The sequence below is a fragment of the Rhinoraja longicauda genome, chromosome 25 (assembly GCF_053455715.1).
Source record: "Rhinoraja longicauda isolate Sanriku21f chromosome 25, sRhiLon1.1, whole genome shotgun sequence".
NCBI classification, from domain to species: Eukaryota; Metazoa; Chordata; class Chondrichthyes; order Rajiformes; family Arhynchobatidae; genus Rhinoraja; species Rhinoraja longicauda.
The window spans coordinates 20,813,831-20,827,499 of record NC_135977.1 but is presented as its reverse complement, the minus strand read 5'-3'; the positions used below and the strand labels follow the sequence as shown (position 1 = coordinate 20,827,499).

Genomic DNA, 13,669 nt, shown 5'->3' with positions numbered 1-13,669 from the left:
CTAGCAATATTGAACATGCAGGCACTAAGGATATATTGAGAGTTTTTAACTTTTTTATTTTGTATTTTATTCTGAGTAATTTTTTTGAATAAAAATATAGCACTGAAATCCAAGTAGTGACATTATTATTACAAATGGAGCTGCCATTAATGTACGGACTCGGTGATCAATCTATCTTTGCAAGCTATCGCTGCCGTCAGGCAACTTTGTTAAAGGCCGAAGCCCAGTTTTGTGTCAGTGGGATAAACCTTTGTCAATTGTTACCTGCACAGAATCTCTGACAGTTGCTTCTCTGCACTGTAAGCAATGGAACTGAATGTCAGAAGCAGAGTTCAACAGGACAATGCTATCAGATTATATGTTTACCTTGCGTGATGCTTTTACTGCTCAAAATCAGGGCAATAAAAAGATGTGATTAAATAAAACAAAAAATGAACTGATTCACCCTATTGGACTGGTGCCCTCATTCATCTTCCTTCACGTTCCTGATTAATCATGTACGATTAACAAGCACTCACTGCGCACCACTCCGCCCCCACCTTTATAAGGCGTTAATAATATTCATGTCAACTGGATCATCGTAATCTCTTAGTCAATCACCTGCAGTCCCTTTGCTCTCTCCATCCCTCCCCATCTCCACAATTTAAAGCACCATCTGCCTGCAGCTTATCCAACTTTTGTCGCCCTCCCCATTCTGATGACGCACCCTCAACCTGAAAAGTTATCTCTGTTTCTCTTCCCACAGTTGCGGCCTGGCCTGTAGAGTGTTTCCAGCATTTTCTGTTTTAAAAAAAATTAGACCTTTGTTTTCTTATTTTTCCAACTCTAATAAAAGGATGTTAAAAGTTCATCTGTTTTGCTCTCACTCTATCTGCAGATCCTGCCCGACCTGCTGAGTAATTCTAGTATTTTCAGTTAAAAGTTTCAGCATCTGCGGTTGTTTTTTGCTTTCCAGTGAATAGTTTGAGTTAGTTTTAGTCTTAGAAATGCACCAGTAAATGCTGATGATTTACTTTTGAGCTAAACATGCTACAGTGCCCTATATTCAAAAGTAAAGCACTTACACACTGTGTTTGTAGGTTCTGTTTGTGAGTTTGAGATTTCTTTGAATTTCCCCTTCCCTTCGCTCCAAACACCAATAAAAAGAAATCGGTGTCTGCCCAGGCTCTGGAGAATGATCCCGACCTGGAACTTCACCTATCCATGTTCTCTAGTAATGTTGCCTAACTCCAGCACTTTGTGTCTTTTTCTTGTAAACCAGCATCTGCAGTTCCTTGTTTCTACATTTTGTCTGCCCAAATGTAAATTATCTACCTGTTGGATGTGATGAACGTTTTGTAGCGATCCCTTTTAATACCAATTCTACAAGTATTTTAATTCCTGGGAATTCATCGTGATTGCCATGAAGTGCCAATGTGCTCTGGGTGATGTGATGGCAGTGATGTGTAGCATTTCTGGGTGCTGTGATGGCAGTGATGTGTAGCATATCCAGGCAACGAGTCTAAAAGTAATTTGGTTGAGACACACCATGTTGCTAAGGTATTAAAGTATTTTCATATGTGACATACAATGTGGTAATGTTTTACTTAACGATAATAAGAGCACTTAATTTCCACCATAAAAACTCAAAGATACATATTGTGTTAACAGTACAATCATTTGCAAAACATGCTGAGATATCCGCAGAAACTAAAATGAATGTATGAGAGAGTATGAAATGTTGATGCGTTGCCCATGTGTTAATGCCAAAATTTAGTAACTGACTCCAGGTCAAATGTATAGCTAGTCTGTGTTTGAGGTGAGTATCTGAAACAACTGTTAAATGCATTCAGATGCTGCCTTTCCAAAGTGAATGGAAGATGATGCCGGCCATTGTTCCTACCATGCCAAACCAAAGTTGGTAACAGAGGAATCTAGTGCCTTTCAGCCCACAAAATACATTTTTAGACTTTAGTGACACAGTGTGGAAACAGGCCCTTCAGCCCACTGAGTCCATGCCGACCAGTGATCACCCTGAATGCTAGCACATTAGGGACCATTTTACAACTTACCAAAGCCAATTTACCTACAAACCTGTACATCTTGAGAGTGTGGGAGGAAACCAGAGCACACCCACACGGTCACAGGGAAGACATACAAAGTCGCACCAGACAACATCAGTGGTCAGGATCGAACCCGGGTCTGTAGCGCTGCAAGGCAGCAGCTCTACTGCTGCATCACTGGGCTTGTTAAGATTTTATACTGATGTTGATTACCATCAAAGGCCACATGTAAATGACCATTATTTTCTTATTACCTCCAAGTCAGGCTTCGTGAAGAAGCTCTTGAGCTCCCACAGGTTTTCCAAGCTTGGTTTAATGAAAGTACCTCAAGTTTAAAAGTGCTAATCCAAATGCATAAGAAAATGCTGGCTTTGAATTGATGGAATAGGTGTGAAAGTAGGATGTGATGGTGATTTCAGCAAGGCTGTACAGGGTTGTAGGTAATGCAGTGTTCACATTGGAAGAGATCCCCAGGTTGCACAAAAGCTTGTTCAAATGTATGTTTTTTTGTCATCGTATAGTACTCACATTTTGTTGCAAGTAGTCGTGGCGGATTTTACTCTGTACTATTATTCACCCTCTTGATCGTCCCATCCGAGAGAATTCATCGAATTTTGTTGGGACAGTTGACGAGACATATAGAGTCACTTCAATTTCCTATACACCAATAATGAGTTTTGATACATTGAGTTGTAAAGACATGGTAACATCATTTTAAGTGCTTTGGCCATTGATTCCCAGCACCTGGTGCTGCCACTAATGCTTGTTGAAAACAGTGGCCTTGTTCATAACTTTCCCAGTGATTGCCGGTTGTAAGTCAATCTGTACCTGATCAGTGGTGCAAATCTGAGAGGTGTCAGCAGCCTGTTTGCCCTGCGGAACTACAGAGGAGATAGTGATGCCAACACTGCCCTTGCTCCTAATGACTTACTGGCAGCCTTTTATTGAAGGTCAAAGCACACACATCTGGCGAGGACAGGACTGAGCTCCACTCCGCCGATTGAATGACTGATTAACATCTATTACTTAGACGTGCTTATGAAAAAATAGATTTGTTTATTATGATGTACACCAGGGTGCAGTGAAATTCCTTGCTCACATGAAGCTCACAGAGTAAACAGTGCACCATATACTAATGACAAATACTACAGTAAATACTAATGAGCCCCAGGGTGAAGAATAGCTTCTTCCTGGCAATCTTCAGGCTCTTAAATACGACGCAACAATAACCGTACCTTAGCAAAAATGATCTTGTATGAACTGTCTTGGACTGCACTGCGGGCATAGGTTTTTGCACGATGAATGCTATCTTGTATTATGCCTATTAATTTATTGAATTTTGAAATTATTATACACTACAGTTATTTGACTAAGTGCAAATGTTTCATAAAATATTTACCCGTGCCATCAAAATTACATTCATCTCTTGCCAATATCTATCTGCTGAATGGATTGTGATGGATGTTCCCATTGTGCACTGAAATGAGCTGCAAAGCGATCCAATTGTTGCAGTCATAGCTATGATCATAGGATAGAGTTGCATGCAAACACAAAGGGACCTGTGCACACCTACACAAACACACGCACAATCATTTATTGGGTTGTATGCGAATTGCAGATGAGAGTTGGTATTGGCATCAGTTCGGCCCAGCCATTGTGGGCCGAAGGACCGATTCCTGTGCTGTGCTGTTCTGTGCGTCAATATAAAAGGTGGTAACATTGTGACTGAGACCTTGCCTTTCCAAGAAAGGACTGAAAATGCTGGAGTAACTTAACAGGTCATGCAACATCTCTGGAAATATGGATAGGTGACGATTCGGGTTGGGACCCTTCATCAGTCTGAAGATACTGCCTGACCCACTGAGTTACTCCATTACTTTGTGTCTTTTTTGGTAAACCAGCATCTACAGTTCCTTGTTTCTATTTCCAAGAAAGGACCAATTTCTGTGCTATATGACTTGCCTCTGACGTAGAGTAGCCCGTTTGATTGGAAACCTAACCACAACCCTAAATTATAAACAGGAAGATTTATCTACAGTTACTTAACGCTAGTATAGATCCCCAAATCTTGTAATACCTTTCCAAACCATCCCCTGACTAAGTACAGTAATCCCCCCCCCCCATATTTAGGGACACAAAATACTGGAGTATCTCAGGGGTCAGTCTCGTAAAGCTACGCCTACTTTGAAGATGTTTTCCTAGAAGGGTCCCGACCCGAAACGTTACCTACCTTGTTCTCCAGAACTGCTGCCTGACCCGCTGAGTTACTCCAGCTCTTTGTGTCCTTTTGTGTAAACCAGCATCTGCATGTCCTTCTAAATTCCTCCCATATTTAGATGTTCTGGTACACAGTCGATATTCCTCACCCCACTGGTGAACATTCTTAATGGATGGTATAGAGCGAGAGAATCTGACATAATTTAAACAGCATCTCGACACGTTTGCAAATCACCTCGGCATGGAAGGCCATGGGCCAAGTGCTGGGGGGATAGGCTTAACTACAATGGGGGGCCTTTGGTTAGTGTGGATGTGGTGGGCCGAATGGCCTGTTACCAAAGATGTAATAGAACATTTCAGCGATTAAATGGAAAAACACTAAGTGGTATTTGGGTTTGTGGGCTAGGTGGTTGTGCTGCAATAATTCTTATTCAGAAAAATATTGAGAAAGAGGAATTTCCCAGGGAAATTAAGAAAGACCTCCTTTATAGATTGTTGAACACTCATAGTCATTCTTAATTTAGACCTGGCTTCATTGCGGTCATTGACTAATATTTCACAAAATGTTAAAGGAAAAAGGAACTGGGTGCTTCTCAGAAGCATCACCAGTGCCTTGTCTCCAATGCAAACTGTTACGCAAGCAAATCAGCCTTTTTTTTTGCTTTACATGAACAATGAGATTGATGGAGCCTTTACTTTATTTTAAGGAGTTGAGGGAAGAATGCTGGTTGGAAAAGCAGGGATGTTTGCGTGTTGTGCGGATATTGTGTTAGCCATGACTCTGGTAGTACTGATGCGCTCGCTGTTCAGAAGCCATTAGCATCGGGGGACAAGTTTGTTTTTTTACAGAGCAGTGGGTGCCTGGAACGCACTGCCAGGGGTGGTGATGGAAGCAGATACAATAATGGCATTTAAGAAGCTTTTGGGTCAGCACATGGATATGCAGGGAATTGAGGGTATGGATCATGTGCATGCAGAGGAAATTAGCTTGGCATCATGTTCGGCACGGGCGTTGTGGGCTGATGGGCTTGTTCCTGTGCTATACATTCTATGTGACTGAATAATGCTGATCTTTTGTTCTCTCCCTCTTCTCTACATCATTTTCCTCCTGAACTTGTTGGGAGAAACTTGCAAATTTTAAAGTTTCACCTTGAGAGCAGCCCTTTTGGACTTTCCGTAAATGACATTCTGAATTCTCGGGTTGTGCCGTCAGCTCATGACCCTGGAAGCTGTGACATAGCTCAGTCTTGCACGTAGGCAGAGTAATTGAACATGATCTCCAAAACAAAGCCCATAAACCTGTCATAAAATAGAAGCTCCAACCCTCCAGCAGCCAGATCAACTATAAACAGAAAGATTTGTATACTGTTGCTAAACACTATATAGTATAGTGTACGAAAATAACTGCAGATGCTGGTACAAATCGAAGGTATTTATTCATAAAATGCTGGAGTAACTCAGCAGGTCAGGCAGCATCTCAGGAGAGAAGGAATGGGCGACGTTTCGGGTCGAGACCCTTCTTCAGACTAGTATAGATCCCCAAATCTTGATATAAGCATTAACTTTAACATCTTCAGTGGTTGTTAACTAATTATTCTGAGTTTTGTATCATGAAATAAAAACTAGAACTGCATAGCAATTCCAGCCTCTGTGGACAAAAATATACAATATTTTCAGACTATGATCTTCCATCAGTTGGCCCGCTATTATGAATGGGAAGGAACTGCAGATGCTGGTTTATACCGAAGATAGACACGGAGCAACTCAGCGGGTCAGGCAGCATCTCCGGAGAAAAGGAACAGGTGACGTTTTGGGTCGGAAGCCTTCTTCAGTCTATCTCCGCTATTATGAGCATTTTCTACAACAATGTCTCAATAGAATCTGAAGAAGGGTCCTGACCCAAATTTTCAGATGCTGGAATCTTGAGCAAAACACAAAACATTCTCTCCACAGATGCTGCCTGACCCGCTGAGTTCCCCCAGCACTTCGAGTTTTGCTCAAGATTCCAGCATCTATAATTTCTCGTTTCAATAGAATTTATTGCTGCAACTAAATCAATTCTTTTATGCTGAATTAATTTCTGTACACTGTGCTTTCAAAGATAGAATTTGATCAAAAACCTTAATTCCCAACTTTTAGTTGAGCATTTTAACAACAAAACTTTAAAAGAAGTCGAGGGTATGGCTCTGTTAATGGCAGCGCTCTTTTATCAAATTAATATAAATTTCATAAGATAACTTTTGGGACCATATTTACACTGCTGTGGTTGAATGGATTAGATGTTTGATCTAGTGGAATTAGTTAGTTGCGTAATTGAGCTAGCAGAGGCGTGTTGGGCCAAATGGTCTCTCTGTGCTGTGCCACTCTATCATGCGTTTAGATTGTTGCAGATGTACGGTGTGGAGTTTTATAACTTTTCGATTATGCACCTATTGGCCTTGGGCTGGATGATGGAGGTCATGGTTTGGAGATGGGTTGTTGAAGTAGCCCTGTAGCAGTGCTGTTTATCTTCTAGCCTTCCTGGGCAGCCCCTGGGGATGGAGAATGACTTGTATTACTGTTGGTCACGGTGGGACATGCAGACTCCGCCACAGGTGGGTGGGCCGTTGGCGAGCTGGCGAGCTCCTTGCATCGGGTATACGAGCTGGTGTGTCCTCAACAAACGGTCTCTGTTCTCGGTGCCATCGCCCATGCTCCTCCTCCGCTTAGATCGTGTCCGGGGATTCCCACGTGTCAGAGTGTTGGCCTTTTGTCATGGAGACTGAGAGCATTCTTGAATCACTTCTCCAATTGTAATCTCTAGGCATGAAGGAATTTGGGCCAGGTTAAAGAGGCTGATGGTGGGCATGTGAGTGATGGGAAAGCTGGCTGAGTAGTTGGAGCCTCGGTGCTGGGAGAGGAACACCCAGTGTCACTTCTGTCATCCTGCTGAGGTGCAAGCGGTCGGTATCTGTGTCTCGGCTGAGATCGCTCCTGCTGCATGGACCCTGAGTTGTGGTCTGCATTTGGGATCTTGATCCTCAGACAGTTTATTGAACTGAAGATGATTGTCTTAGGTTCATAAGTTCTAGGAGCAGAATTAGGCCATTCGGCCCTTCAAGTCTACTCCACCAGTCAATTATGGCTGATCTATCTTTGCCTCTCAACCCTATCCTCCTGCTTTCTCCCCATAACTCTTAACAGCTCATCATGAACGTCTGCTTTCCTTATCCCAGGAGAAACCTGTCAATGGAAGCAGTCTGTGTTTTGCAGGGTGCCTCGTCGACAGTATGATATAGCGGAGGTTAGTTAGTAGCAAACCTGTTTGTTTTCCAGATATCAATCAGTCTCTGCTCTGGTGGTGAGGCCTGAGGGTTTACAGTAGCCATTGGGTTTCCACTTGGGGCAGCTACTGTTTCATTCATGGGGTAAATATTTTGCGACTTGCAAGAATTGAAAATATACAAGAGAAAGGCTGCTTCTTTTTATTAAAACACAAATTGCTGGTGTAATCAGCGGGCCATGCAGCGTCTCTGGAGAACATGGATATGTTACATTCTGGGTCCGGACCCTTCTTCCGAGTCTGAAGACTGGTCCTGACCCAAAATGCTGTCTGTCCATTCCCTCCACAGATGCTGCCTGACCTGCTGAGTTACTCCAGCACTTTGTGTTTTACTCAAGATTCCAGCATCTGCAGTTCCTTGGGTCTGCCTCCTTTTGTTTTATTACTTCACTTTTCAGCAATTGTTTGATCTTGTGAATAATTTATACCTAATCTCCATGAACAAATATGCTTTTTGTTATTTATAAATTTATAAACTGCTCCCTGTAAAGATGCAGCTGATGAATTTTGACTGGGTATTTGACAGGAAAATGACAGGGTATTTCTTACATGGTTACTCCACTGTTTGGAATTCTAATGCTAAAGCAAAATGTCGTGTTGTGACATGGGTGATATGCCACCTTCACTCCCAAAATTCAAACCATTGTCATCAAACTTGTTCAGTTTTTAACCTTTTGCAGAACTATGTGCATTTTCCAAATCACTTTGCACAGTGTGCCAAAAGGTGCAGGCACTTTGAGAGCTGTGACCTGGTGCACACCAGGTCCAGTCATAAACCCTGCAATTAAAGATCTGAAGGGAACTCGGAAAAAGCTGTTTCCCCAACTCCCCATTCTTTAAAAATGTATTCTGTGTATGATCAACAACTTGAAATATTACTTTATTTATGTTGGGTATCATGTAGAGATTCTGCAGAGTTGCCTGGTTAGACTTTATAAATTAGTCTAAGTGGCAAGTGAGTCGTTTGATGGAGAGAAGGAGAGAATGTACGCCTACCTGTTAACCGCTAACCATCTGGATGATTTGTGCATCACCGAAGGCTTAAAATGGTTTCCATGGTGATGATGTGTTTAATGATGCATTGGCCTTTCTGAGTGCCTGTGTGGCCACTTTTAACTACATTACTGACAGGCAGGCTTGCTAACTTCCAAAGACAGCAGCTTTATGACAGCAATATTTGTAGCGGCAAAGGGTTGTAGTTGTTTCTTTATCGCCCTCGCACAGCTGGGAACTTAAATATCCCCTCGGGTCTGCCAAGCGGAAATCAGGACATATATGCATCAGCAAGCCGTGACTTTTGAACATTTGAACATGCCATTCTATTCATCGGCTGTTACTAATGTGGTAGCCATTTAATAGGAATTCTAGAGCATTGTAATTGTGTGATGACTTTCCACAGGCCTCGTGTGCAGTTGAGTCCTGGCCAACATTGTCTCAAGATGTATTTTCAGACCTGACTTCCGAGCCAGTAATAGATTAGTAAGAGCACGACCTGCTCAGTCAACACAGTCAGTCCCCATTTACTGCTGCTCTCTCTCCTTGCTTCACTTGTTTCAAGGTATTCACATATCTCTGCTTCGCCAGATGCACCGTGATAGGAATCCCATCATTCATCAGGGGAGAAGCTTCCAGCTGCTTATTGCATCCCTCGTTTGTACAAAAACTGAACCAAACTCGACATAAATGTTTAGTGATGTGCTTTTTATCAGGTGAATTCCCATGCCCACAGCAATATTTTCTCTTGGGTGGTTCTCATTCCTTGCCACATTAGAGTAAACATTATAGCTATTGCAGAGAGAGAGAGGGAGAGAGAGCGCAGCCAGAAATCAGGACAACTTTAGGGGCTCAAAGATGGATCAAGGTAAAATACTGGAGTTTGATCGCAATAACTAGGAGATGTAAATCTTGTAATAAACATGTATTTATATATTTCTATTTGTGTGCTTTTTTTTGTAGTGCTCCAAACCGAAGCACAGTACTCCGTGTTCTGCAATTACAGAGATAAGAACATGCACGCAGCTCGAGATGCCAGATAACATAAACACATTTGTACTGAAGGTGAGTGCCAGTAGCTATCTAGTGACTGCATGAAATGATGGAGCTGTATTGGACATTGTTAACGGAGCCTTTAAAAAGTGGCATCCTATTGAATTTCCCTGTTTCGACCGTTTTGAATTCTTAATTTTCCCAATCACTGGAACTGAAATGGTTGTTACCATAAAGAACTCAAAATAGGGGTTAACAAACGAACCCTTTAATGATAAGCAGTCCCTGATAATATCAGTTGAATTGTGAAATGATTGTGCGGGAGACATCGGTTTACGATCGTCCCTTGACATGCGTCATAGCCTATTGTCACCAAACCACAAATATTTTAATTGCAACACCCCACCTCAGCATTCTGAAATCCTTTATGATATTTTTTATGACAAGCTTTCATTCAAGTGCATTTTGGTGCCAGTTCGTCTATCTCCAAAATTTATTTCTGCAGTTTCAGCACATTCCGGGTCACTAACTGGGGGGATTTTCTTCAAGGAGGGTTTGGTTCAGCATGCCAGGCTTGGCCATCACGATGTGTGAGATTTACCAGCCCCTCCTCAGTCCTATGGATGAGGGGCGAGATCTCCAGTTGCAAGGCTGCACAGTCGGCACAGCCCAGTGCTAATGCCAAAAGCAGCCTGACGAAGGAGTGTTGCCTGAAGGATTTGCAATATTATAAACATATTCTTTGGATATTTCGGTTTTATAGATCAGTCTTTGGCCTGTGAGAGTTGTCACCTCACCCATTAAATAACATTGGAGTTTTCTCCACAGATGCCGACTGACCCGCTGAATTACTCCAGCATTTTCTGTCTATCTTCGGTATAAACCAGCATCTGCAGTTCCTCCCCGCACATTGGAGGGAACATGTGGCTGTATAAATTGTGGGAATAACTGGGTTGAATAACCCTGTTTTATTGGCTACAGCTATGAGAAAACTGTGGAAATTCAAAATGAATGATAAGAAATACAGATAAGAAAAAACAAGACCTTTTTAACTGGGAGGTTTGATTCGATCCTGGCATAGGTGTTGTGTGCTCCAGGTATTTTACACCCTGATATCCTCTATGCTGTGAAGGCCAAAAAACTGCATTCTATATCATGATACTTCAAATATTTAGTAATTTGTCCAACAGGAGATTGTGATAAAATCATAGGCTTTGAACTACTTGTATATGAAATATGTTTCAGATAAAATACCATGTGAGTGAATCTGATCAATGTGTGAAGAGCCAAAAATTGTCCTGCATGAGACTCTACATAATCCATCCAATGGAGGATCCCCAACCTGATTAAGTGATGGAAAATTATTGGGGTGCAACTAATTTAATAAGATGCTGTTCATTGAACCTCTGGCAAGCTTTCATCCTGATTTCTGGAAGACGGTACAAGGGTGGCTGTAGAAACCCACTGACTCCCATAGCTATCTAGACTATATTTCTTCCCACCCTGCTTCCTGTAAAGACTTGTAAGGTGTGAAAACAGGACAAAGGGAATGCAGATCAAGGAAAATGTAGAATAGATCACTGCGAGTTGGGAGAAGGTAACAACAAAGCAAACAGAGATAAAATGTAGTCGAAGACAGTAAGACTGGTTGGAGAACTGGGAAGGGGGAGGGGATGGAGAGAGAGGGAAAGCAAGGGCTATTTGAAGTTGGAGAAGTCAATGTTCATACAGCTGGGGGTGTAAGCTGCCCAAGTGAAATATGAGGTGCTGCTCCTCCAATTTGCGCTGGGCCTCATTCTTGACAATGGAGGACAGAAAGGTCAGTGCGGGAATGGAGGTGGGGAGCAGTTAAAGTGTTAAACAACTGGGAGATCAGGTGGGTTTAAGGTGGACTGAGCAGAGGTATTCAGTGAAAAGATCGCCGAGCCTGCGCTTGGTCTCGCCGATATGCAGGAATCCACACATGGAACAGCGGATTCAGTAGACAGGTTGGAGGAGGTGCAAGTGAAGCTGCCTCACCTGGAAAGACTGTCGGGGTCCGTGGACAGAGTTGAAGGGGGAGGTATAGGGATAGGTGTTGTACCTCCTGTGGTTGCTGGGGAAAGTACCTGGGGTGGGGGTGGTTTGGGTGGGATGGGACGAGTTGACTAGGGAGTTGCGGAGGGAATGGTCTCTGCGGAAAGGGGTGGAGATGGGAAGATGTGGCTAATGGTGGGATCCCATTGGAGGTGGCGAAAATGTTGGAGGATTATGTGCTGCATGCGACGGCTGATGGGGTGGAAGGCGAGGACAAGAGGGACTCTATCCCTGTTACGAATGGGGGGAGGGGGAGCAAGAGCAGAGCTGCAAGATATTGAGGATACCGTGAGGGTCTCATCTATAATGGAAGAGGGGAACCCCCATTCCCTGAAGAGTGAGGACGGTGGTGGGGGTGTTATGGCCTGGGCATGTATGGCTGCTAAAGTTACTGGCTCACTTATCTTCATTGATGATACAACTGCTGAGGGTAGTAGCATAATGAATTCTGAAATGTATCGACACATCCTATCTGCTCCAGTTCAAACAAATGCCTTAAAACTCTGGCCGGCAGTTCGTTCTACAGCAAGACAATGATCCCAAACATACTGTTAAAGCAACAAAGGAGTTTTTCAAAGCTAAAAGACTAGCCCCCAAAACAAGCATAAGCTAAAGATGGCTGCAATACAGGCCTGGCAGAGCATCACCAGAGAAGACACCCAACAACTGGTGATGTCCATGAATCGCAGACTGCAAGCAGTCATTGCATGCAAAGGATATGCAACAAAATACTAAACATGACTACTTTCATTTACATGATATTGCTGTGTCCCAAACATTATGGTGCCCTGAAATGGGGGGGACTATGTATAAACGGTGAAACCAAAATGTATTAAAAAGGCCTTTATTAAAATCTGGCTATGTGCACTTTAACCACATGTGATTTTTTCTATTACAAATCTCAAATTGTGGAGTACAGAAACAAATAAATAAATGATGGGTCTTTGTCCCAAACATTATGGAGGCCACGGTAGTTGTACGTTAATCGGCTTCGGTAAAGAAATTGTAAATTGTCCCTAATGTGTAGGATAGTGCAAGTATACTGGGTGATCGCTGGTTGGCCTGGACCTGATGGGCCGAAGGAAATGTTTCCACGCTGCATCTCTAAAAGTCTAAAAGTATAAATACAGTTAAATGGGGAAAAGCAAATGTCAGCACATGCAGTCTTGAAGTAAAATGTGGACAATTGCGATCACCACTGTTGCTGCTTGACATGCTGAGTCCCTTCAGCAGTTAGTTTATTTGCTCCAATGTCAGCATATGCTTGTCACACCGCAACTGAAGGCCACCAGGTGGAGCTGGTGTGCCACAGCCAGTCTAGGTGGCGCTCTGAAGCTCCTTCCAGATAGAAGGCCGTGCCCCATGAAGCTCCTCCAAGTCCATTGACTCGGCGGGTGAAGCGGTTACTGCCTTCAGTCAGGTCAACAGCCCCAGCAATGATTCTCTACTTTGTGAAGCACTTTGAAAATAGGAGCTGGTCAGCCTCACGAGGTCATTGCCGATCCAAGCGTTACCTCAGCACCACTCCCTCCCTTCCTTCCCTTACCCCTTGAATCTAAAGGAGGGTCCCAACCCGACATATCACCTACCCATGTTCTGCGGAGATGGTGCCTGACCTGCTGAGTTACTCCAGCACTGAACAGGAGCATGAAGGAGCACAGAACATCACCAACCACTGACTTAGCCATCGAGCCACCCACTCACTTCATGCCCCACTGGGTCCCATAGAAGATGCTTCCATCACTGACCCTAAAACATTTATGCTGCAAATTAGAATGCTATAAAAGTCAAAAGGCATTTTATAACTCTCAGTACTCCTGAGCTTCAACGTTTCCTGACAACTTCAAAAACCTCATCTCCCCAGCCTTGGGCTTTGCACTAAAGCCTCATCTGAAACGCCCGTGAGAGCACATTACATTTCTTTCATTCCAACAGTTACCTAATTAAATTGTCTCAATGCTAAATGATCAAGCAATGCGTAAGAATAAACTAAAAAGAACGCCCAGGGCAAAATCGCAAACAAATC

At 43.1% G+C, this 13,669-nt stretch overlaps 1 protein-coding gene across 3 annotated transcripts in view; it reads left to right on the top strand.

The window, feature by feature from the left end:
• Nucleotides 1–13,669, top strand: part of sh2b3 (SH2B adaptor protein 3) — a 141,034-nt gene that overhangs the window by 99,277 nt on the left and 28,088 nt on the right. For all 3 annotated transcript variants that reach the window (XM_078421588.1, XM_078421589.1, XM_078421587.1), the window contains exon 3: nt 9,538–9,639. In XM_078421588.1, the coding sequence (XP_078277714.1) occupies nt 9,538–9,639 (102 nt within the window). The remainder of the gene's footprint in view (nt 1–9,537; nt 9,640–13,669) is intronic.